General features: G+C 43.5%; 1 protein-coding gene across 3 annotated transcripts in view; it reads right to left on the reverse strand.

The window, feature by feature from the left end:
• gne (glucosamine (UDP-N-acetyl)-2-epimerase/N-acetylmannosamine kinase) overlaps positions 1-11,624 on the reverse strand; it is a 32,502-nt gene extending 20,878 nt beyond the window's left edge. The window contains exons 1-2 of one of the 3 annotated variants that reach the window (XM_090187401.1): positions 10,942-11,116; positions 3,109-3,290 (exon numbers count right to left, since the gene is read on the reverse strand). In XM_090187401.1, coding sequence (XP_090043527.1) covers positions 3,109-3,228 — 120 coding nt within the window. In that variant the 5' untranslated portion in view covers positions 3,229-3,290; positions 10,942-11,116. Of the gene's footprint in view, positions 1-2,757; positions 3,291-10,941 lie in introns of those variants that run through there. The other 2 variants (XM_036933586.2, XM_036933587.2) reach the window with 2 other exon arrangements.
• Between the last annotated feature and the right edge of the window lie 14,990 nt (positions 11,625-26,614).

A 26,614-nucleotide genomic window follows, 5' to 3' on the forward strand; every position in this document is an offset into this window, starting at 1 on the left:
GTATTAATTTCTGATATCTGGAGATAAGGTTGACACGGTTGATGCAGTCTCAATTTGAACCCTCGATTTCAATAGACCATAAAGGGATTTCATAACGATAATTATGCATGGTTTGTCAGCAAAAAAAAAAAAGTTAAAAGGTTACTGGAAACTGAATAAGACTAAGGAAAATATTTTCCTTAATGAATGTAGTGAAGTAAAAGTAGTTAAAAGTATAAAAATAGTAATAATAGTCTGAATACTTTCCGAACGCAACTGTATTTAAATATGCTTCCGTGTGTTTTGTTTGTAAGCTCAAAATGGACAGTGACGTCCAATGGGCTTTTGAAAAACAAAATACTTTCTCTGTTATCATAGAATATGGGGTCATCCTGCAGCTGGTTTCTGAAACTAATTCAGTCTGTGTATGAATCCATTATGTTTAAGTTGGGGAGCGTTTCCTCCAAAGGTTGAGAGAGAAGGCCCTGCTGGACACTCCAGCCGCTAACAAACTACCTGTACATGTGGTCTCGTGTCAACACTGATGTCATGGTTAAGTTGGTCACCTGGAAGCTTAGCCAGATATGGTCTACTGGTTTATTGAAACTCTACACTCAAACTGTTGTGAAATATGTTTCATTTGATTACTGTAGCCATTTTTCTTTTAGGCACATATAACAAAAACAGGTATTAAAAAGAGATTTGAGAAAATGTACTTCAGATGTCTAGTACTTTTCTCCCGGGTGCCCTGTCATGGCAGCCTGCTTTGACGCCTGTCATGTCTCTGCTTGTCTTTGTCAATAAAACATTTCATACTCTGTAAGCCGTCCTGACTACAGAATGTTTCTGAACATGTTATGAATCTACTTCAGTGGTACCTCAATTAAGAAAAGTATTGATATAGCCTACTCTAGGCTATGCTGTGTATTCAAGATTGGTCAAACGCTAAAATCAAATTAAACAGAAGCCCCCTCTCCTCTGGAGGACAGAGGAGCCTCTTAAAGAAGAAGTTACAGGTCTGTGAGAGCCAGAAATCGTGCTTGTTTGTAGGTGACCAAATACTTATTTTCCACCATAATTTGCAAATAAATTCATAAAAAAATCCTGCAATGTGATTTTCTGGATTTCTTTTTCTAATTTTGTCTGTTATAGTTGAAGTGTACCTATGATGAAAATTACAGGCCTCTCATCTTTTCAAGTGGGAGAACTTGCACAATTGGTGGCTGACTAAATACTTTTTTGCTCCACTGTATTTACATGTACATATTCTTATTCCATTCCTTTACTTTGATGCATGTGTATAGGTAGTTGTTGTAGGTAGTTGTTGTGGAATTGTTGGATTACTTGTTAGATATTGCTGCACTGTCAGAACTAGAAGCACAAGCATTTCGCTACTCGCAATAACATCTGCTAACCATGTGTATGTGACCACTAAAATTGGATTTGATTTGTATTGTTCCAAACTAAATCACCCCTTCAATAGAACTAAGACTAGAGAACATTGAGAGGTCTTCCACTAGCTGTAAAGTAATAATTAACTGGCAGCAGAGCGGCAGTGTACAAACGCAGCTCTACCAACGCCCTGGCAAACAGACTCCTAAAACAACTGCTGCCAAACGAACAAGACTGTAAAAGTTAGTGAACTACGGGCTAATATTGACAGAGGAGTCAACAAATAACCCAGCCTGGACCTTCCTGGAGGTGGTTGACAACCAGACTGTGCCAGACTTGGTCCTGAAGTAGTCAACTTTGGAGCAGATGATAATAAATCAATGTAAACTGAGATTTAAGTTTGAGTTTCCTCAGACCCACGATTAAGCCTTCTCCACTGAAAATGATTTTAAAAACTCTAGGACAGGCAAAAAAAAAAAAACAAGGCTGCTCACCACAGTATAGTTGAGGCTTCTCATAAAAGCTTGCAATGACACCCGGTTTAAACAAAATAACTAGATGTAGTACAGGATCAAGACAGTGGGCCTACATTCAGGCACCGTCACTGCATCCCAAACGACCACAAATACTCGAGACACCTAGCTGACCTTTTCCCAATACACCTGGGATATCAAGGTATAGCCCGTGAACCGCTCTGACCATCATAAAAAAAAAAAAGATTTAGCTAGTGACCCGAATGTTGTGACATTCTTAACATAAGGAGTCAAAAGTTTGGCCTCGTCAATGCATTAGCCTACAACCGAACATTGCGGTATGTAATCTTGGAGACAAACACATTCTTATTCAATGACACGTGGAGTGATGAAAGACACGGTGCCTCCGTTGAACATGTCGCATTCACGTGTCGCATTCACATGTCGCATTCACATATTCTCAAAGCCATTTAAGAAGTATTCAGAATGATTAGGCTACACAGACAACCGGAAGAGAAACCGTCACATTTTTTCAATGAACAAACATTGGCCAACTACCCACACAGTCATACAAGAGGCATGGGAAAATCCCAGTCAACTGCAACATGAAATTAAATCTTTATCCTTTGGTTTGTTGAATAACAACAGAGACAAATTGGTCAGTCCAGGCATTTAAACAGATAGTCCATGCATTCATCACAACAATCCATCCACTCCTTGGTCTCTCATCAGCTCCTCCTTTCTCTGCATCTCTCTCCCTCTGTCTCACACACACACACACACACACACACACACACACACACACACACACACACTACATTTCTTCACAGACACACACACACACACTACATTTCTTCACAGACACATATATCCAGCCTAGTCTACAGGCTGTCTCACTGAAAAGCTAACATACCAGCCAGGCATTTTCCTCCCTGCACTGGGTTGGTTCTTAGGCTGCGCTTACATCGGCAGCCCAATTCTGATCGTCTTTTCACGAATTGGTCTAATGACCAAACAGATCAGCTTTGAAAAAGATCCAACGTGAAAAGAGCTGATGCGATTGGCCATAAGAAACTAATATAGCATCAGAATGAGTCTGCCTGTCTAAAAACGCAGCCTTCCGAGACAGAATCCCCCCCCGACACACACTGCCCTTGTTTCCAATGAAGTGTCACAAGACCAGGGCTGCTTCCTAGCGATGAGGGGAGCAGCAGCAGGCAAGGAGGGGGGGAAAAAAAATAGGATAAAAGCCACCTTGACTCACATGAGGGTTTCTGGCTATAGGCCCTGGACGCATGGTCAGCCCACTCCGTGATCCACTCCTCTCCCTCTCTCTATCCTTCTCCCCCCCTTTATTTAGTCTCTTCCCTTCCCTTCGGATCATTTGAAAGGCTCACTGTAAAAGGATAGCTGGTCTTCCTCCTAGCCCGACAAAGCAGCAGCAGCCTGTCGAGAGAGAGAGAGAGAGAGTAGAGCGGAGGAGGGGCTTCCCTCATCCGACTCAAGAGAGCCCTGATTGGCTGCTGGGCGAGAGGGAACGGTTGAAGCTTCCTGCATCGATGCCTCTTACAGCCAGGGCCCAACATATCACAGACCGACTATGATCTCAACCCAGATAAATCAATGATTAATAGGAAATGTGAGGCCTATAACCATATATTGATAATGAAGTGAAGTCTTTTTCACCCTAATGTTGCAAACCCCAGCTTTCTGTTGTCACACCCCGTTGTTGTCACCCCCAAGCTAAAAGGCCCATCATACAATAATTTTAAAACAGCAGGTTTTTAAGGACAATAGAGTTCAGTCGTGTGCTTTGTTGTCATGGAAACTCAAGCATCATGATTCGTGGTGTTGCAATACTGGTACCGTGACAACCATAGGTCTGGGAATCAATGACCATCATTCCCCCCCCCCCCCCCCTAATCAATAAGTATGTCAGTATCCACACATGAATTATAGACCAACGGGTTTCTTGACAACACTGCAAGAGCCCATCTCTTTAGTGATGGTGGATGATAGATGAACTCTCAAACCATTTCTCGAACACTTCTTCCTACTTCTTTTCATTGTGACGGATGAAAAGCAGGCATTTATTGGCATAATTTGTCAGCCTTTCCAGTTCCTTGGAGTGGCAGACACAGTATTGGTCTTAGATAACCACTTGATCAGCCATCCTTTGAAGTAGTAGACCTAGCTTAGCCCTGGGCGATATGGACAAATCTATGGGCGATTCACGACATACACTTACTGGGTGTGAACTGCTCACCGATATATCGTGCGACCCTACTAAAAACATGTTGGCTCACTATTTAAAAAAGATGGAGAACAAGCTACAGGATGAATACTGGATTTTGGGCACAGGTACAGCCAACCAGAGCTAGCAAAGGCTACCTAGCAACAACAAATATTTTTTACAATTTTGAGTCAAAGTAACAACATAATATCGTCCAAAATAATATTGCGATACGTAGCTATGAATACGTAGCTATGAATTCCCCCCATCACTACTACTGTAGATAAGCCTAAGTCCTAAACACTTGCTGTAGCCTGCGCCTCTCTACACATGCACGTACACACATGCCGAATTCTCTCGTGCCAAAAAGCCTCCTCTGCGCTGAATAAAGTGTCCATTGTTGTTCAAAAAGGACGGACAACGCCTAGGCCAATTAAGTAACACAAAAATAGATCCGGTCAAGCAAGTGAAGAATTGACCAGAACTTGATGACATATTCTCCATCCCAGACGCGTGACATAATAACCCTGCCAGGAATACTACTAGACTTATAAAAGACAATACTATAACCAATACTATAACCAATACTATAACCAATACTATAACCAATACTATAACCAATACTAGAACCAATACTAGAACCAATACTAGAACCAATACTAGAACCCAACCTTTCTATAACCCCATAAAGCAGTAGACCAAATAGAATAACAAAAAAATATCAACTCACAGTGCAGTAGAAAGACAGTGAAGCTAAACTAAAAGCAGGTAACATCAACCTAGCCTGGACTCTGGACCTAGCCTGGTCCTAGCCTGGACCCATAGTCCACTTCTAGCTAGTTATTGTACCACGTGGTCTGTCGCCCCAGGCTAGTAGTACTAACAGATATTTTTTATTAGCCTTGTTCCAAGAACAGCATAGGTCAGTCACAGATAATTAGGCTAATAATTGTAATAAGGTAAACAATAGAGATGGTTACTAATCGTTGTACGGTGAGATACTTCACAATAGACAGATACTTAGTAATAACAGTTGAGTTCCAGGCCTTATAGGACTTAATTCAGCATGGGCTATTGACACACTGGGTGTGGATTGATACACCCAAATGGATCCAGCCAGCAAGAACCATGTTAGCTCTAAGCACACAGTGTGAAATGTGGTCCAGAATGATTCATCTAGGCCTATCCTGTGTCAGAAACGAGTCGCAAAATAGGCTACACCCGCAAAAGGAAATGACTAGGTTAGCTGTAGCGAGCACCAGAATGTTTATGGATACTTTTCTGATGCAACGTCATGATACTTGAGAAAGAGGCTAGATTTCACCTCATGTTGCGTTAGTCCTAGCTCTACTACTCCCATCCATTGTTCCATTGTCCAAATTGTTCCTTCCACGCCCAATATCTTTTTATTTTTTTTAAATACATTTGAGTTGAAATAACTACTCCCTGCACTGGCACTTCCAAAACATCACTTGAGAAATAAAAATAGACGTAGCTCAGGGCTGAATCAGGTTCCACAACTGGGGTTGGAGCAAAAACAAACAGGATGATACCAGAAACAGGGCTGTCAGAGTTTAACTGCTGCTTTCCGGAACCCATTTGCCAGAACAATAATTTTCGCTTAGCAATTAAAAAAAAAAAATATTATAAATAAATCTTTAAGAGTTAAATCAGGTTGACTGTCACAACAAATAAACAAGTGAAATCTGTGAACAATCATATTAACATGTTTCCACAACTAAACATTTCACTGTTGACAGCCCCTCTCTTTGCACACTCAAGAAAGGAATGAAGGAGAGCAAGAGGTGGCGATGGAAAGCACAGTGGTGAAATATTCTGTAGATAAAAAGGTCATGTCAGCCTATTAATTATTAAAAAAATATACATTTACTCTTGAAAAATCTAATAAAAACGCACTATATATTGTAAGCCAACTATTCTGTAAGCTGCCCTGCACAATCACTGTTTGAAGCGTAGCATAAGATCCAGTCCATACAGTATGCATAATAATACTGTCCACACTCAAAGCCAATTACTAGAGTTTTCATTTTGCAGTAGACAGTGCATTCGGAGAGTAGTCGGACCCCTTGACTTTTCCCACTGTTACTTTCAGCCTTATTCTAAAATCTATATATTTTTGTATTATATCTAAATGTACACACATTACCCCATAATATGAAAGTGAAAACTTGTTTAGACATTTGTTCAAATTTATAAAAAAATAAAACAGAAATACCTTAAGTATTCAGACCCTTTGCTAGGAGACTCGAAATTGGGCTCAGGTGCATCCTGTTTCCATTGATCATCCTAGAGATGTTTCTACAACTTGGACACCACCTGTGGTAAATTCAATTGATTGGACATGATTTGGAAAGGAAAACACCTGTCTATAGAAAAGGTTCCACAGTTGACAGTGCATAACAGAGCAAAAACTATGCCACGAGGTCGAAGGAATAGTCTGTCGAGCTTCGAGACAGGATTGTGTCGAGGCACAGATCTGGGGAAGGGTACCAAAAAAAATGTCTGCAGCATTGAAGGTCCCCAAGAACACAGTGGCCTCCATCATTCTTAAAATGTAAAAAGTTTGGAACCGAGGCTCTTAATAGAGCTGGCCGCACAGCCAAACTGAGCAAACAGGGGAGAAGGGCCTTTGTCAGGGAGGTAATTAGGAACCTGATGGTCACTGAAAGACCTCCAGAGTTCCTTTGTTGAGATGGGAGAACCTTCCAAAAGGACAACCATCTCTGCAGCACTCCACCAATCAGATCTTTATGGTAGACGGAAGCCACTCCTGAGTAAAAAGCACATGACAGACCGTTTGGAGTTTGCCAAAAGGCACCTAAAGACTCTCAGACCATGAGAAACAAGATTCTCTGGTCTGATGAAACCAAGATTGAACTCTTTGGCCTGAATGCCAAGCGTTACATCTGGAGGAAACCTGGCACCATCCCTACGTTGAAGTATGGTGGTGGCCGCATCCTGCTGTGGGGATGTTTTTCAGCAGCAGGGACTGGGAGACTAGTCCGGAATGAGGCAAAGATGAACGGAGAAAAATACAGAGAGATCCTTGATGAAAACATGCTCCAGAGTGCTCAGTACCTCAGACTAGGGCAAAGTTTCACCTTCCAACAGGACAACAACCCTAAGCCCACAGCCAAGACAACGCAGGAGTGGCCAAGGGACAAGTCTCTGAATGTCCTTGAGTGGCCCAGTCAGAGCCCGGACTTGAACCTGATCTAACATTTCTAGATAGACCTGCAAATAGCTGTGCAGCGACGCTCCCCATCCAACCTGACAGAGCTTGAGAGGATCTGCCGAGAAGAGTGGGAGAAACTCCCCAAATACAGGTGTGCCAAGCTTGTAGCGTCATACCCAAGAAGACGCAAGTCATTAATTGCTGCCAAAGGTGCTTCAACAAAGTACTGAGAACGGGTCTGAATACTTATGTAAATGTAATTTCATTTGATAGAATTTTTAGCAAATCTAAACCTGTTTTTTTCATTTTCATTATGGGGTATGTGTGTAGATTGGAGGGGGAAAAACTATTTAATCCATTTTAGAATAAGGCTGTTACGTAACAAAATGAGGAAAAAGTCAAGGGGTCTGAATACTTTCCGAATGCACTGCATGTACCAAAATACTTCTTAAATCTATGGGCTTTTTTTAATGTAGTTCTGCCGTGTGTAATATGCGGTAGTCTGCTGCACCACGGTACCCACTTGATTTGTCTACTGCACCACAGTACCCACTTGATTTGTCTACTGCACCACAGTACCCACTTGATTTGTCTACTGCACCACAGTACCCACTTGATTTGTCTACTGCACCACAGTACCCACTTGATTTGTCTACTGCACCACAGTACCCACTTGATTTGTCTACTGCACTATAGTACCCATTTGATTTGTCTACTGCACTATAGTACCCATTTGATTTGTCTACCTACTACTAATGTTATTATAAATCTTACTGATAAAAGAACAAATGTAAAAACTTTAGCTCCTCTCTAACTCCTCCAAGATGTACCATCTGCAGGGTGTCTTTCGATTGGTCCTCGCTTGTTTAGGCTTAAATCCAGAGTCCTTGGCCTTCTTTCGTGTAATTATCATAGTCCAGATGGGAAGCTGCCACGTATGATAAAGGAGATTTATTCCCCTCCCCCCAAGTGTTTTTGAAATGATTATTTTTAACCCTTATTTTACCAGGTTTGAGGGAATGGTTGGAATGGCGCAATGACACAACCTGAGGGGTATGTTACAAAACAACCAGAAAAAAAAAATAGATTTTTGGACCCATTCACCTGATGTTTGTTTGCACAGACACCGCCATTCTCCATCTATATAGTGAGAACATTGCTTGCATAGGATATTAATAATCCTAACACATGGCCTAGCCCAAACATAGAGGACGATTAGGCAAGGTATATTAACATGCCATAGATGTGTTTGAGATGTGTTGTACAGTAAGCTCCAAAAGTATTGGGACAGTGACCCATTTGTTGTTTTGGCTCTGTACTCCAGTACGTTGGATTTGACATTATTAAATGACTATGGAGGGTAAAGTGCAGACTGTCAGCTTTAATTTGAGTGTATTATCATCCATATCGGGTGAACCGTTTAGAAATTACACCACTTTTTGTACATAGCCCCTCCCATTTAAGGGGACCAAAAGTATTGGGCAAAATCCACTTATGTGTATTAAAGTAGTCAAATGTTTAGTATTTTGTCCTGTATTCCTTGCATGCAATGATTACATCAAGCGTGTGACTCTGCAAACTTGTTGGATGCATTTGCTGTTTGTTTTGGTTGTGTTTCAGATGAATTGTGGCCCAATAGAAATAACGTGTTGTCATTATGAAGTCCATTTTATTGTATATATAGGAATATAATGTTTCTAAACACTTCTACATTAATGTAGATGCTACATTGGTTACGGAGAGTCCTGAATTAATTGGGGGGGTTAGAGAGATGTTAACAGTTAATCAGTGTTAGGTCGGCGAGAATACATTTTACCAGACATGTTTATTGGTCTACAGGTCAATTTGCATTCATTTTGAAATTAAATTGGCTTGTGTGTATTTTTGTTAGTCGTCATGCATCTTAAATATCACAGCATACAGAGACTATAGCCTACCTACCACCTGTCAGACAGCGCAACAGTAGCTCCTCAAAAAGCCTGTAGACTATAGAGTGAAACCTGCTTTTGTAAACTCAGTAATTGCGCAACAAATAACATTTCTAAATAGAATCGCATTAAAAAAAAAAGTTGTGGCCATGATTTAAAAAGGACCTATTTTTATCTCTCAATCTCAACTCGCAATTCATTCAGATTCATCCATTCAAATGCATAGTCTATAGCCTGCCTGCCTACCGTTGACTAACAGCACATCACCCATCACTTCGTAATGTGACCTTGAGGCAGCATAATTGTTTGAAACCTGATTTCCAGTGTTTTTGATACTCAAGGTGCGGGTTGATGGTCACTAGACTTGATACTCAATGTTATGGATTATTCTCATATGTTGATGGTTGACGCCAGACTGGATGTAAAAGGACCGAGGACACACTGATTATTCACTGTTGTATTGTAGACCTCCTGTGAACTCTGATTCTGTAGCAACTGACAGTCATTGCCTTTTTGTTTGGACTTCCTACTAGGCTCTCAGGCTGGTGTTTTCAGAACATTTGGTGCTGTCTGATTAGGATATAAAAGGGCATGTCTCCAAGGTTGTGGAGTCTAGACATAGGCCTGCATAACACGTTTATTTCGTACCTAATCAAAGACAGATCCTAGTCTATTTATATTATACTGTACATCTATCTGTATTATATACACTATCAAATCCAAAGGCAGTTTATGAAAATAACGTGTTGCTGATAATGAAATTGCGCCACCCACTGGTAAAGAGGGATACTAAGAATTTACTTTGATGTACAATAGGTGGTGGTAGGACAAAATATTTGATTCCACACCTGAAGCAACAAACACAAATCTACTGTATTCTCTAATAGCCAGTCGACAGGCCTCCATCTATAAATTCACGGAACAAATGTACATTAAATAATAGTGTAATGGGCATTGCTAAACTCAGATGTAGGTAAAGATAATTAGCCAGTTTCAACTAACTTTATATTTCTCATGAAAGGACGAAATATTCTAGCTATTTACAATGTAGCTATTTCAATGATACAGTATGTTAGCTAGCTAGAATAAACTTGCTAGGAAATACATTTTAGGCTAACTGTTCATTTTTAGTTTGAATATACATTTTTGTAGTCAGCCTTGCCATATCAAGGTCAGTTTCAATTGATAAAAGTAGCTAACGTTATCACGCTACATACCTATTAGCTTAAAAAGTTCGCCTAAATCAGCAAGTGATGGTGGCCCGGTTCTGTTGCTAACAAGCTATTAGCAGTTAGCTATCTAACTGTTGCTTGTAACGTCGTTAGCGGTATAGCTAGTTAGCTCAAACTGCTTTTATTCACACGGATTAGTTAGCAAACAATTACACATTTAACGTTTGCTAAGTTAGACAGTTGGCTACTAGTAACGTTATCTATGCATGATAGGATGATTAGCTGGTTAGCTCACGTGTGCTAACTTCAGCTAACTTTCAACTAGGCTAGTTAGCTTTGTGATTCATAGTGAAAATGCGCATATTACATTAACTAAATAGCGAAGTTTGTTATACCGGAGGACAATGTGTTTGTCTTGTCCAACTTGCGTTAGCTAGCTAGCTAGATAACTTCTAGCCGAACGTGTAGTTCCACAAACGTTAGCTAGCTATGTAGCTAGATCAAAGTTAGCTAGCGCTGGCATGAATACTCTGAAGCGTGAACGTTGCACTAAATTAACTTTACTTACCTTTATTCAAGCAGATCCTCTTAATCTCATGCAATGTCTCTCATCATGTCTCTTTCAGATGTAGGCTTGCGTGAAAGTGAAATGGTCCCGGGTACTTGTGAGTCAGAGGCTAGGATTAGTTACTCAAACCAATTGAACATTACTGGTGCATATATTGCTCTTGTGCGCGAAATCTTAAAAAACATACTTCAAGCACCAGAACAGGGCGAAAAAATTGCGCTGACGGAGAAGGACACTGTTTACTGGTTATTAGTACAGCAGGCGGGAGTCTTGTTGGCGACACTGTGTGTTAGCTAACAATCAATCATTCAAATGTATTTATAAAGCCCTTTTCACATCAGAAAATGTCACAAAGTGTTATACAGAAACCCAGCCTAAAAACCAAAACAGCAATCAATGCAGATGTAGAAGCACCGTGGCTAGGAAAAACTCTAGAAAGGCAGGAACCGAGGAAGAACCAAATCAAATCAAATGTATTTGTCACATATACATGGTTAGCAGATGTTAATGCGAGTGTAGCGAAATGCTTGTGCTTCTAGTGCCGACAATGCAGTAATAACCAACAAGTAATCTAACCTAACAATTCCAAAACTACTACCTTATACACACATGTGTAAAGGGACAAATAAAATGTACATAAAGATATATAAATGAGTGATGGTACAGAACTGGTATCGGTAAGAACCTAGGAAGAACCGTAGAGAGGTACCAGGCTCTGAGGGGTGGCCTCTTCTGGCTGTGCAGGATTGAAATTATAACAGTACATGGCCACGATGTTCAAACGTTCATTGATGACCAGCAGGGTCAAATAAAAATAATAATCACAGTGGTTGTAGAGGCTGCAAAAGTTCAGCGCCTCAGGAGTAAATGTCAGTTGGCTTTTCATAGCTGAGCATTCAGAATTAGAGACAGCAGATGCGGTAGAGAGAGAGTGGTGAAAACAGCAGATCCGGGACAGGTAGCACGTCCGGTGAACAGGTCAGGGTTCCATAGCCGCAGGCAGAACAGTTGAAACTGGAGCAGCAGCACGACCACGTGGACTGGGGACAGCAAGGAGTCATCAAGCTAGGTAGTCCTGAGGCATGGTCCTAGGGCTCAGGTACTCTGGGAGGGGAGAGGGAGACAGAGAATTTGAAGGAGCATACTGAAATTCACACAGGACAGGGGATAAGACAGGATAAATACTCCAGATATAACAGAATGACCCTAGCCCCCCGACACACAAACTATTGCAGCATAAATACTGGAGGCTGAGACTGGAGGGGTCGGGAGACACTGTGGCCCCGTCCGGCAATACCCCCAGACATGGCCAACCAGGCAGGATATAACCCCACCCACTTTGCCAAAGCACAGCCCCCACACCACTAGAGGGAGATCTTCAACCTACCAATTTACTACCCTGAGACAAGACTGAGTTTAGCCCATGAAGATCTCCCCCACAGCACAAACCCGAGGAGGGCGCCAAACCCGAATAGGAAGATCAAGTCAGTGACTCAACCCACTCAAGTGACGCACCCCTCCTAGGAACGGGATGGAAGAGTACCAGTAAGCCAGTGACTCAGCCCCCGTAATAGCGTTCCCCGTTCTCCTGGTGGAGAGAGGGCAACCGGCCAGGCAGACAGCAAGGGTGGTTCGTCGCTCCAGTGCCTTTCCGTTCATCTTCACACCCCTGGGCCAGACTACACTCAATCATAGGACCAAACATCTCCAATTACGACTCCAGCCCAAAGGACACATTTCCACCGGTCTAATGTCCGTTGCACGTGTTTGTTGGCCCAAGAAGTGTCTCCTTCTTATTGGTGTGCTTTAGTAGTGGTTTCATTGCAGCAATTTGACCATGAAGGCCTGATTCACGCAGTCTCCTCTGAACAGTTGATGTTGAGTTGTGTCTATTACTTGAACTCTGAAGCATTTATTTGAGCTGCAATTTCTGTGGCTGGTAACTAATGAACGTATCCTCTGCAGCAGAAGCAACTCGGGGTCTTCCATTCCTGTGGCGGTCCTCATGAGAGCCAGTTTCATCATTGCGCTTGATGGTTTTTGCGACTGCACTTGTAGAAACTTTCAAAGTTCTTGAAATGCTTCGTATTGACTGACCTTCATGTCTTAAAGTAATTTCTCTTTGCTTATTTCAGCTTTTCTTGTTGTACTATAGACTTGGTTTTACCAAATAGGGCTATCTTCTGTATACACCCCCTACATTGTCTCAACACAACTGATTGTCTCAAACGCATTAAGAAGGAAAGAAATTCCACAAATTAACTTTTAAGAAGGCACACCTGTTAATTGAAATGCATTCCAGGTGACTACCTCATGAAGCTGGTTGAGAGAATGCCAAGAGTGTGCAAAGCTGTCATCAAGGCAAAGGGTAGCTACTTTGAAGAATCTCAAATATAAAATATATTTTGATTTGTTCAACACTTTTTTTTTGGTTACTACATGATTTCATATGTGTTATTTCATAGTTTTGATGTCTTCACTATTATTCTACAACGTAGAAAATAGTCAAAATAAAGAAAGAGCCTTGAATGAGTAGGTGCTCTAAAACCTTTGACCGGTAGTGTATGTATGGCTTGACAATGACAGCAGTGGAGTTGGCAAAAGCACAAACAGATCTGGGACCAGGCTAGCTCTAATCTAGACCATATACACTGTATCTAAAACATGTAGTAAAAGCTGAAGCAAGAACACATATATTTTCTTCAGAAAATGGACCTTTTCTAGTTTCTGAAGGATTCTCATTGCCAGTTGATGGAGCTATTTCTCTGAAATGTTTCTTTAATCAATGACTACCCCTGGCCTGGATGAGTTTCATTGAACAGGCTGTGTATCAAATGTTGGTCCTTACCGGTCTATGGTTGTCACTCAACTCATACTATCCCGCTAAGCTAAAGTCTAAGTGTTATCTCTATGAGCTTCAGGTCTCAGGCAAGGTTACCCGTCAGGCAAATGAGAGCACGTAGCTCAGCGAACTAACTACCAGGTTACCTCTGCTAGGACACCTTTCAAGTTATTTTGGTCCTCTTAGGGTAAGATATAGATATCCAATCAAAAGTCTGATCAACTCTTTCTCCACTATGTAGTTTCCTAATTCTGCAAATCTGCATGCTTGCATACAGTCATCAAAGGCAGCAATGAATTGGCCTTCAGGAAAACTGAAGATTTGAAAAATACGGTTATTTCTCAAGGACTTTCTTCTCTTGAGTGTTCAATCTCCCCTCTTTGAACACAGCTACTGTGTGCTGAACCTCGCTCTCTCGCTCGCTGCCACTTCACTGAGCACATCTCTCAGCCCCCCCATCCTGAGCACATCTCTCAGCCCCCCATCCTGAGCACATCTCTCAGCCCCCCATCCTGAGCACATCTCTCAGCCCCCCATCCTGAGCACATCTCTCAGCCCCCCATCCTGAGCACATCTCTCAGCCCCCCATCCTGAGCACATCTCTCAGCCCCCCATCCTGAGCACATCTCTCAGCCCCCCATCCTGAGTACATCTCTCAGCCCCCCATCCTGAGCACATCTCTCAGCCCCCCCATCCTGAGCACATCTCTCAGCCCCCCATCCTGAGCACAACCCAGCAGCAGCAGTGCGGCTTGCTATTTTATAACTGTGCTGCATTGCAGGGCTATTTCCACAAATGAGGGCTGGATTATATAAGAGCTGACTGGTGTTAAGCCTTGAGAGCTGCAAAGTGAGAGAGAGGAGGGGAGAGAGAGAGGTAGGGGAGGTGATGGAGGGGGCGGGTTGTGTGACGCAGTAGGACGTGCATAGAGACCAGAATGCAGACACTCCTTCCCAACACCCCTCCCTACCCCCAACCACTCAACCCCAGACATCATGAAAGAACAGCGCTGCCCCGGGGACTTGTCCAGGTAAGTGTTGAATGAACCAAAGGCTGTCACACTGCTGCAATGAGCTCCTTGGAACCGACTCTGATTTCAGCTGGCACCCTATTTCATGCATTTTACACATGCGAACAGCACACATTTTTCTTTTTTGCACGCTTAGATTAAATGAGGTATTTGCAAACACCTCTTTCAATGGGCGTTAGGTAAACAACGCAAACTGCTAGTCCCCAGGTTGACTCACCTAACAGTCGCCTTGTGAAGTATGTCCAGTATCTGGCTGACTATAAGGTTGCCCGTTAAAAGTCTTATAATTAGACCTTTACTTTACTTTACTGTTACTTCACAACACAACCCCATTACATTTGCACTGTCCACAAGGGGCAGGTTATCTGGTATTCCCCTCTCTTATCCAGCTCCACTGCTCATGGGTTCCCCCACAACACTGGGTTTCCTCTCCAGCCCCCCACCCAACACCACCACTATTGAACAATCAAGCCAAATGATCATTTTCCTGTCCACTTTGAACTCAGGTTTGCTAATGGGGCAGTACAGGAAGCACTTATCACAGTGCTCTGTGCTATAGGAGGACTTATCTGTAAGAAAAAAAGACGAGGTAAATATCCCAATAGATAGGCTACATCGACAATGTATGTATTTTCTATTTTCGATTTATATTTGTCACTTCATTTGGTACAACACAAAAAAAAGAGCTCTGCTCTGTTATGCTCAGGAGCCAGGGCATCTACGTTTGATTTGGATTATGTTTCAAATGTCGGTTGACTAACTGACATGACCATTTGGATAGTGTTTGCCCTTAAAAGCAATTTTAGGTGTAGGGTAAACAGTATATAAGTTACAGGGTAGCAGCTAGGATAGCATCCAATTCACCCCTTTAAAAGCAGTTTATCATTTGAATAATGAATTAAGTAATTACAGCAGAAAGGAAGCTGTTTGAACAACCCAGACGGTTGTGTGGACCAACAATTCAGGCGTACGACTGCCACCCGCGATCCACCCCTGCAATTTAAACGCCGGTGTGATCACTGCTCGTCTGATTCGGGTGCAGTTTCTTGGTTTGGTCAGAGGAGGGAGGTAGAGCGAATACAGTAAGAGAGTGCATTTCATCATCCCTGCAATGCTAGTGAAGGTCTCTCAAGGGCAACCCATTATATCTGCAAAGTCATACACACTTGGAGGTATTTCTGTGTGGACCACACAACGCATGTCAATTATGGCATAGTTTATGTACTGCATATGCTATCATCATTTGAAGTGGATCATTTTTTAAAAGGAGAACTATGTCCTGAAATATCTTTAGAAGATTCTGATATATCTGGTCACTCACTGTTTTCACCCTAGCCTACCCTTTAAAGCTGTAAAATATGCATGACCCCTTGAATGTATTACTAAATGTATGCATGGACCTACACAGCAATTGAAAGACCAGCATTAGCAGTTTGTGTGTGATTTGTGTGCGCACCAGCCCTTGTATGCATGTGTGTGTGTGTGTGTGTGTGTGTGTGTCAAAGCTGGAAATCATGTCATCAATACACCAACACACGGTCTGTGTGGAGTTGTCAGGAGACCGCAGCATAGAACAGAGCAGAACAAAACAAATCTCTCTTCAAAATGATTGTGAAAATGCAAACTGATTTCGAGCCACCTTTACCACCCACACAACTCCTATTCAACCACTGAATGTTATACACAAATGTTTACACAGATATGTTAATATCATTGTTGTAACAAAATATGATCAAATATCCGTTTGACTGTACTTCTCTTTTCAATACTTGACTCACAGTCGATGAGGGACACAGTAACAGCAAAGCACTACTCAAACACTACAGAATAAAAGCTCACTGCTCTACGTGGACACAGAGAGAGAACAAACAAAGCCCTTAGTAAACAATGAACACAATATCAAATGCTCCCTCTGCCACTGAACTCCAGAGGATGTTAGGAGGCTGAACTGAAGACACGCCCCCGCACCCCCTTGCCTGTCTCTCTGGTCTGCCTCCTCCAGCCTTCCTGTCCTGCCTCCCTCTCTGCCTATACTTCCCTGCCTGCCTGTCTGGTCTGTCTCCCCCTGCCTACCTGGTCTCCCTGACTAGTCTCTTTCCCCCAGCCTGCCTTTTCTGTCTGCCTCCCCCTGCCTGGCCCCTAGCCAGAGCCTGTAAAGAGTGCTGGGTCAGCAGAGGGTGAGGGGAAACATAAAACAAAGTGGGAATGGCATGACTGCCCCTCATAAAACTACTAACCGTCAACCGTGCAGTATCGATCAACAGCCTTTAATCAATACAGGGCATATACTGTGGCCCCGTGATTTGTCTCTTTCTGCAGAGTTAGCGAGTCTAGAACCACGTAATTTATTCAATGCTCATTGGGGTAAAAAAAAAACTAAGATGGCGGATGGGCCTTTTGTGATGATGGATATTTTTGCTTTGCGTGACGGAGGCCTTTGGGTATGGATTTAGGGGGTTCCGATGACCAGGGATGAATATCACCGAGCGTTAAAAGGCATTTGGACTGGATCTGTGTTTTAACAGAGTACAATAGGCTTTTTGTCATAGCAATGCAGGGAGAGGCTACGGCATAGACAGTTCAGAAACACGCTTAACAAAATGGGGGGAGGAGTACAGTTGCAGTCTCTCTGAGGTATTACTTTTCAAGCCATCACAGGATTCTTGCTCAATCAAACCAGCATTGACGAGCATGCAACGATCAAAAGGTGAGCATGAGCATGAGCATGCATGAGCATACACAGAGAAAGCAAAAACTTGAACAGTGTTCCACTAGTTTACTTAAGTATGATTTTGTGAGGGCATTTCCCCTATGCACAGTAGCAAGGAGCGGACGCCAGTTGGGTTCCACATCGGTGCTAATATTCACATTTGGCACCAAGACTTTCTGTGTCACACACAGAGTACTCTCTCTACTAATTGAGTTAACATTGCTTTCAGCCAAATATCCCTCACTGCACTAATTAGAAGAACCCAAAACCCTTCAGGAGCAACACACATCCAACGTCATGCACAAACGCTTTCTCTTAAAAAGCCAGAGTGAAAGGGGGTGTGTAATGTGTGAAAGAGAGAGGAGGGTGGGGGCCATTTGGTATGGAGATGGGGTTGGGGGGGGGGGCTGGCTGCCTCTGAGAAGTCTAGGAACGGGAGTCGGGTAGCAATCTACAGAACATCCCCAGCTCTCTGTACTGGATGTAACACTTTGGACACTTTCCAGCTCCCTCCCTGTTGCCTGGGCTGTTTCCTTCGTCCAGCTCCCTCCCTGTTGCCTGGGCTGTTTCCTTCCTTCCAGCTCCCTCCCTGTTGTCTGGGCTGTTTCCTTCCTTCCAGCTCCCCCCCTGTTGTCTGGGCTGTTTCCTTCGTCCAGCTCCCTTCCTGTTGTATGGGCTGTTTCCTTCGTCCAGCTCCATCCCTGTTGTCTGGGCTGTTTCCTTCATCCAGCTCCCTCCCTGTTGTCTGGGCTGTTTCCTTTTCCCAGCTCCCTCCCTGTTGTGTGGGCTGTTTAGTCAGGCTGATTGAGGTAGTATGACATGTAGATATGGTTAAAGTGACTATGCATATATGATGAACAGAGAGTAGCAGTAGCGTAAAAGAAGGGTTGGTGTGTGGTGGATTGCAGGACACAATGCAGATAGCCCAGTTAGCCAATGTGCGGGAGCACTGGTTGGTCGGCCCAATTGAGGTAGTATGTACATGAATGTATAGTTAAAGTGACTATGCATATATGATAAACAGAGAGTAGCAGCAGCGTAAAAGAGGGGTTGGGGGGGGCACACAATGCAAATAGCCCGGTTAGCCATTTGATTACCTGTTCAGGAGTCTTATGGCTTGGGTGTAAAAACTGTTGAGAAGCCTTTTTGTCCTAGACTTGGCACTCCGGTACAGCTTGTCATGCGGTAGTAGAGAGAACAGTCTATGACTGGGGTGGCTGGGGTCTTTGACAATTTTTAGGGCCTTCCTCTGACACCGCCTGGTGTAGAGGTCCTGGATGGCAGGCAGCTTAGCCCCATCTACCCTCTGTAGTGCCTTGCGGATAGAGGCCGAGCAATTGCCGTACCAGGGCAGTGATGCAACCAGTCAGGATGCTCTCTATGTTGCAGCTGTAGAACCTTTTGAGTATCTCGGGACCCATGCCAAATCTTTTTAGTTTCCTGAGGGGGAATAGGCTTTGTCGTGCCCTCTTCACGACTGTCTTGGTGTATTTGGACCATTCTAGTTTGTTGTTGATGTGGACACCAAGGAACTTGATGCTCTCAACCTGCTCCACTATAGCCCCGTCGATGGGTATGGGGGCATGCTCGGTCCTCCTTTTCCTGTAGTCCACAATAATCTCCTTAGTCTTGGTTACGTTGAGGGATAGGTTGTTATTCTGGCACCACCCGGCCAGGTCTCTGACTTCCTCCCTATAGACTGTCTCGTCGTTGTCGGTGATCAGGCCTACCACTGTTGTGTTGTCTGCAATGCGAGTGTAGGGAAATACTTGTGCTTCTAGTTCTGACAGTGCAGTAATATTTTTTTTTAACCAGGTAGGCTAGTTGAGAACAAGTTCTCATTTACAATTGCGACATGGCCAAGATAAAGCAAAGCAGTTCGACACATACAACAACACAGAGTTACACATGGAGTAAAACAAACAAACAGTCAATAATACAGTAGAAAAATAAGTCTATATACAATGTGAGCAAGTGAGGTGAGATAAGGGAGGTAAAGGCAAAAAAAGGCCATGGTGGCGAAGTAAATACAATATAGCAAGTAAAACACTGGAATGGTTGATTTGCAGTGGAAGAATGTGCAAAGTAGAGATAGAAATAATGGGGTGCAAAGGAGCAAAATAAATAAATAAATACAGTAGGGAAAGAGGTAGCTGTTTGGGCTAAATTATAGATGGGCTATGTACAGGTGCAGTAATCTGTGAGCTGCTCTGACAGCTGATGCTTAAAGCTAGTGAGGGAGATAAGTGTTTCCAGTTTCAGAGATTTTTGTAGTTCGTTCCAGTCATTGGCAGCAGAGAACTGGAAGGAGAGGCGGCCAAAGGAAGAATTGGTTTTGGGGGTGACCAGAGAGATATACCTGCTGGAGCGCGTGCTACAGGTGGGTGATGCTATGGTGACCAGCGAGCTGAGATAAGGGGGGACTTTAGATTACCTTGTAGATTACCTGGAGCCAGTGGGTTTGACGACGAGTATGAAGTGAGGGCCATCCAACGAGAGCGTACAGGTCGCAGTGGTGGGTAGTATATGGGGCTTTGGTGACAAAATGGATGGCACTGTGATAGACTGCATCCAATTTATTGAGTAGGGTATTGGAGGCTATTTTGTAAATGACATCACTGAAGTCGAGGATTGGTAGGATGGTCAGTTTTACAAGGGTATGTTTGGCAGCATGAGTGAAGGATGTTTTGTTGCGAAATAGGAAAACAATTCTTGATTTAACTTTGGATTGGAGATGTTTGATGTGAGTCTGGAAGGAGAGTTTACAGTCTAACCAGACACCTAGGTATTTGTAGTTGTCCACATATTCTAAGTCAGAGCCATCCAGAGTAGTGATGTTGGACAGGCGGGCAGGTGCAGGCAGCGATCGGTTGAAGAGCATGCATTTAGTTTTACTTGTATTTAAGAGCATTTCGAGGCCATGGAAGGAGAGTTGTATGGCATTGAAGCTTGTCTAGAGGCTTGTTAACACAGTGTCCAAAGGGCCAGAAGTATACAGAATGGTGTTGTTTGCGTAGAGGTGGATCAGAGACTCACCAGCAGCAAGAGCGACATCATTGATGTATACAGAGAAGAGAGTCCGTCCAAGAATTGAACCCTGTGGCACCCTCATAGAGACTGCCAGAGGCCCGGACAACAGACCCTCTGATTTGACACACTGAACTCTATCAGAGAAGTAGTTGGTGAACCAGGCGAGGCAATCATTTGAGAAACCAAGGCTGTCGAGTCTGCCGTTGAGGATGTGGTGATTGACAGTCGAAAGCCTTGGCCAGGTCAATGAATACGGCTGCACAGTATTGTTTCTTATCGATGGCGGTTAAGATATCGTTTATGACCTTGAGCGTGGCTGAGGTGCACCCATGACCAGCTCTGAGACCAGATTGCATAGCGGAGAAGGTATGGTGGGATTCTGAATGGTCGGTAATCTGTTTGTTGACTTGGCTTTCGAAGACCTTAGAAAGGCAGGGTAGGATAGATATGTCTGTAGCAGTTTGGGTCAAGAGTGTCCCCCCCTTTGAAGAGGGGGATGACCGCAGCTGCTTTTCAATCTTTGGGAATCTCAGACGACACGAAAGAGAGGTTGAACAGGCTAGTAATAGGGATGGCAACAATTTTGGCAGATCATTTTAGAAAGAAAGGGTCCAGATTGTCTAGCCCGGCTGATTTGTAGGGGTCCAGATTTTGCAGCTCTTTCAGAACATCAGCTGACTGGATTTGGGAGAAGGAGAAATGGGGAAGGCTTGTGCGAGTTGCTGTGGGGGGTGCAGTGCTGTTGACCGGGGTAGGGGTAGCCAGGTGGAAAGCATGGCCAGCCATAGAAAAATGCTTATTGAAATTCTCAATTATAGTGGATCTATCGGTGGTGACAGTGTTTTCTATCTTCAGTGCAGTGGGCAGCTGGGAGGAGGTGTTCTTATTCTCCATGGACTTTACAGTGTCCCAGAACTTTTTTGAGTTTGTGTTGCAGGAAGCAAATTTCTGCTTGAAAAAGTTAGCCTTGGCTTTTCTAACTGCCTGTGTATATTGGTTTCTAGCTTCGCCTGAAAAGTTGCATATCACGGGGGCTGTCCGATGTTAATGCAGAAGGCCATAGGATGTTTTTGTGTTGGTTAAGGGCAGTCAGGTCTGGAGAGAACCAAGGGCTATATCTGTTCTTGGTTCTAAATTTCTTGAATGGGGCATGCTTATTTAAGATGGTGAGGAAGGCTTTTTTTAAATAACCAGGCATCCTCTACTGACGGGATGAGATCAATATCCTTCCAGGATACCCCGGCCAGGTCGATTAGAAAGGCCTGCTCGCTGAAGTGTTTCAGGGAGCGTTTGACAGTGATGAGTGGAGACCGCTGACCCATTACGGATGCAAGCAATGAGGCAGTGATCGCTAAGATCTTGGTTGAAAACAGCAGAGGTGTATTTAGAGGGCAAGTTGGTTAGGATGATATCTATGAGGGTGTCTGTGTTTATGGCTTTGGGGTGGTACCTGGTTGGTTCATTGATAATTTGTGTGAGATTGGGGGCATCAAGCTTAGATTGTAGGATGGCTGGGGTGTTAAGCATGTTCCAGTTTAGGTCGCCTAGCAGTACGAGCTCTGAAGATAGATGGGGGGCAATCAGTTCACATATGGTGTCCAGAGCACAGCTGGGGGCAGAGGGTGTTCTATAGTAGGCGGTAACGGTGAGAGACTTGTTTTTAGAGAGGTGGATTTTTAAAAGTAAAACTTCAAATTGTTTGGGTACAGACCTGGATAGTAGGACAGAACTCCGCAGGCTATCTTTGCAGTAGATTGCAACACCGCCCCCTTTGGCCGTTCTATCTTGTCTGAAAATGTTGTAGTTAGGGATGACTACCGAACTACCTAATACACACAAATCTAAAGGGATGGAATAAGAATATGTTCATATAAATATATGGATGGGTCATGACCGAGCAGCATAGGCAAGATGCAATAGATGGTATAAAATACAGTATATATACATATGAAATTAGTATGTAAGATATGTAAACATTATTTAAGTGGCATTATTTAAAGGGACTAGTGATCCATTTATTTATTGGCCAATGATTTTGAGTCTGTATGTAGGCAGCAGCCTCTCTGTGTTAGTGATGGCTGTTTAACAGTCTGATGGCCTTGAGATAGAAGCTGTTTTTCACTCTATCGGTCCCAGCTTTGATGCACCTGTACTGACCTCACCTCCTGGATGGTAGCAGGGTGAACAGGCAGTGGCTCGGGTGGTTGTTGTCCTTGATGATATTTTTGGCCTTGAGCATGCACCCTTGTGGTGCCCCGTTGTCGAGGATCAGCAAAGGGGAGATATTGTTTCCTACCTTCACCACCTGGGGGCGACCGGTCAGAAAGTCCAGGACCCAATTGCATAGGGTGTGGTTGAGACCCAGGGTCTCAAGCTTAATGATGAGCTTGGAGGGTACTATGGTGTTGAATGCTGAGCTGTAGTCAATTAACATCATTCTTAAATAGGTATTCCTCTTGTCCAGATGGGAAAGGGCAGTGTGCAGTGTGATGGCGATTGCATCGTCTGTGGACCTATTGGGGCAGTATGCAAATTGAAGTGGGTCTAGGGTGGCAGGTAAGGTGGGGGTGATATGATCCTTGACTAGTCTCTCAAAGCACTTCTTGACGACAGAAGTGAGTGCTATGGGATGATAGTCATTTAGTTCAGTTATCTTTGCCTTCTTGGGTACAGGAACAATGGTGAACGGAAAGGCACTGGAGCAACAAACCGCACTTGCTGTCTCTGCCTGGTCGGTTCCCCTCTCTCCACTGGGATTCTCTGCCTCTAACCCTATTACAGGGGCTGAGTCACTGGCTTACTGGTGCTCTTCCATGCCGTCCCTAGGAGGGGTGCGTCACTTGAGTGGGTTGAGTCACTAGGGTCAGTCTGTTATATCTGGAGTATTTCTCCTGCCTTATCCGGTGTCTTGTGTGAATTTAAGTATGCCTTCTCTAATCCTCTCTCTTTTTTTCTTTCTCTCTTTCTTTCGTTCTTTCTCTCTCTTGGAGGACCATGCCTCAGGACTATCTGGCCTGATGACTCCTTGCTGTCCCCCGTCCACCTGGTCGTGCTGCTGCTCCAGTTTCAACTGTTCTGCCTGCGGGTATTGAACCCTGACCTGTTCATCGGACGTGCTACCTGTCCCGGACCTGCCGTTTTCAACTCTCTAGAGACAGCAGGAGCGGTAGAGATGCTCTTAATGATCGGCTATGAAAAGCCAACTGACATTTGCTCCTGAGATGCTGACCTGTTACACCCTCGACAACCACTGTGATTATTATTATTTGACCCTGCTGGTCATCTCTGAACATTTGATCATCTTGGCCATGTTCTGTTATAATCTCCACCCGGCACAGCCAGAGGAGGACTGGCCACCCCTCATAGCCTGGTTCCTCTCTAGGTTTCTTCCTAGGTTCTGGCCTTTCTAGGGAGTTTTTCCTAGCCACCGTGCTTCTACACCTGTATTGCTTGCTGTTTGGGGTTTTAGGCTGGGTGTCTGTACAGCACTTTGTGACATCAGCGTATGTAAGAAGGGCTTTTTAAATACATTTGATTGATTGATGGCCATCTTAAAGCATGTGGGGACAGCAGACTGGGATAGGGAGAGATTGAATATGTCTGTAAACACACCAGCCAGCTGGTCTGTGCATGCTCTGAGGACTCAGCTAGGGATGCCGTCTGGGCCGGCAGCCTTGCGAGGGTTAACACGTTTAAATGTCTCTCTCATCACAATAGCTGCAGGACGTCCGGCCGAGCTGGACCCGCCCTCGCTGGGGAGTGAACCCTTTACGCATTGCAGTGGAAGCCCAGCTAGGCAGACAGGCAGGCAGTCACACCTACTCCAGAGACCACAGAGTGCAGTTGATTGACACTAATATCAAAGCAAATGTGCCCTCCTCCTCAGCTCTGCTCTACTTCAGGAAAAGCACATAGAGTCAGAGAGAGAGGTGTCCTTCAGCTCTGCACAGATGAGGGGAATTGAACTAAGAATATCATAGGGAGTGTGATAGTACGAAAATGAATGCGTGCACTACTGTAAGTTGCTATGGATAAGAGCATCTGCAAAATGACTAAAATGTATTTGTGAAATGTACAATTGATTCATATTTCTCAGAGTGCAATGATACTGAAAACACTACAGGCTCCCACAACATTTTCCCACAATGTCAAATATCCTTTACTGATAATCGGAGCATTTTACACAGGACTAAAAGCAACATTTCTCACATAGCCAACCTCTGTGTTAGCAGTCAATTAGTGAAATGGTTCAACCTCTTCCTCTCCTCCAACATTCTACAATACAGCTCAATGGAACTCCTCGAACCCTCCTCTCTGGTGTGAGTTCCGTAACGGAGGGATGTCATTTTTACAGCACACGAGGGTTCTATATAGAGAATGATGGATGTTTGTGTCAGTGTGCTTCTACCAGACACAGTCCCAGTGTCTTGATGAATGAATGGATTATATGACAGCCCTTCTTCTAACCCTCTACTGTAGTCAGTTATTAGTATAGCTGCCTGGCTCTGAAGACTCACAGTGGGGCTTGGTATATAGGCACTAGCACTAGGCAGTGGGGCGCAGGCAGCATGTCAAGCACGCAAAGACGAAGTCACCCTTGCAGGGGCTGTTAAATAATGCAAATGTTGTTTCAGAGAGAGATGGGGGGGGGGGGGGGGGAGTGAAGAGGGGGAGATTGAAGAGATTGAAGGAGAAAGGGGGAGAGACTGAGAGATGGGGAGAGAATGAGAGTGAAAGAGAGACAGAGAGAGGGAGGGGGGCATGGGGGGGAGATAGAAGGGGGAGAGGCTGAGATAAGTGTGGCTGAGATAAGTGTGTGTGAGAGAGAGATTGAAAAGATATATAGAAAAATAAAAAAGATAGAGAAAGAGGGGGAGAGAGAGGAAGAGAGAGTGAGCAGAGATTGAGAGAGCAGATAGGAGCAGATAGGAGATTAATAGTTAATTCATACAGCAGCTTCTGGGCATGTGCAGTGTTTTAGGAGACCTGTTTCTCCTCTCTATAGGGTTATTTAGGAGACCTGGTTCTCCTCTCTATAGGGTTATTTAGGAGACCTGTTTCTCCTCTCTATAGGGTTATTTAGGAGACCTGTTTCTCCTCTCTATAGGGTTATTTAGGAGACCTGTTTCTCCTCTCTATAGGGTTATTTAGGAGACCTGTTTCTCCTCTCTATAGGGTTATTTAGGATACCTGTTTCTCCTCTCTATAGGGTTATTTAGCTTTTTTGTATATTTTTCTTATTTTCTGTTAGATTTTTCTGTCCCATGTTCTCCCTTGAAAAATGGGATAGCCTTGTAAAATAAAAGTAGAATAAAACGTTTAGTAACCTTGTCTGGTTGGCTTACGCTCAATTAGCGTAATTGAAATGAGATGCACCAATGCATCAAAATGAATTGTCATGCATTTTATTTTGACGCTCATTTGACTTATAAACGGAATGGTTTCAAATAACCGACCGCAGACAATAGAAATGAAAAACACGCTTGTTGGCCCTGTGTATCCTTTTCGAAATGTGGAATGAATGTACCTAACCTAACCCCATGAATCAACACAAAGAAGACACACTTATTCCGTTTCAGATAAGAGTAGGATAAAGGTAAGGTGAAGAAATGGTTCATGACATTTTAAATCGTTTTCTGAACAGCTTTGGAGCCTGGTCGGGAATGTAAATGAAAAGGGTTGTGCCAAACATTCGCTGAAGTGCCTTCCATCCATTCGCTATATTTGACAGTGGCTTTTAAGCATTAACCAAATTCGTACTGGTCTCATGTAGTGTTGTTTTCATGCAGGTTGGCACAGTCACATTGACTGGAGGAAAATACAGGGAAATTACAATTACTATTAAATGTCGGGGTAATTGGATGCTTGACAAGAACATGACCTTGTTTTATATTTCGTTTTATATTGGATATTCGGTGGAAATTCGTTTTTAAAAATCTCGACAATAGCTATTGAACCAAGCATGCCATGACTATGAAAATGTTATATTCCCGAATCAGTGGTGAATGAAGAACAATCTACGCCTTTTTTGTTGATAAAAAATATATATATAAAAATATAT

Source organism: Oncorhynchus mykiss, chromosome 10 (assembly GCF_057628025.1).
Source record: "Oncorhynchus mykiss isolate SJ-2025 chromosome 10, ASM5762802v1, whole genome shotgun sequence".
Taxonomy (NCBI): Eukaryota; Metazoa; Chordata; class Actinopteri; order Salmoniformes; family Salmonidae; genus Oncorhynchus; species Oncorhynchus mykiss.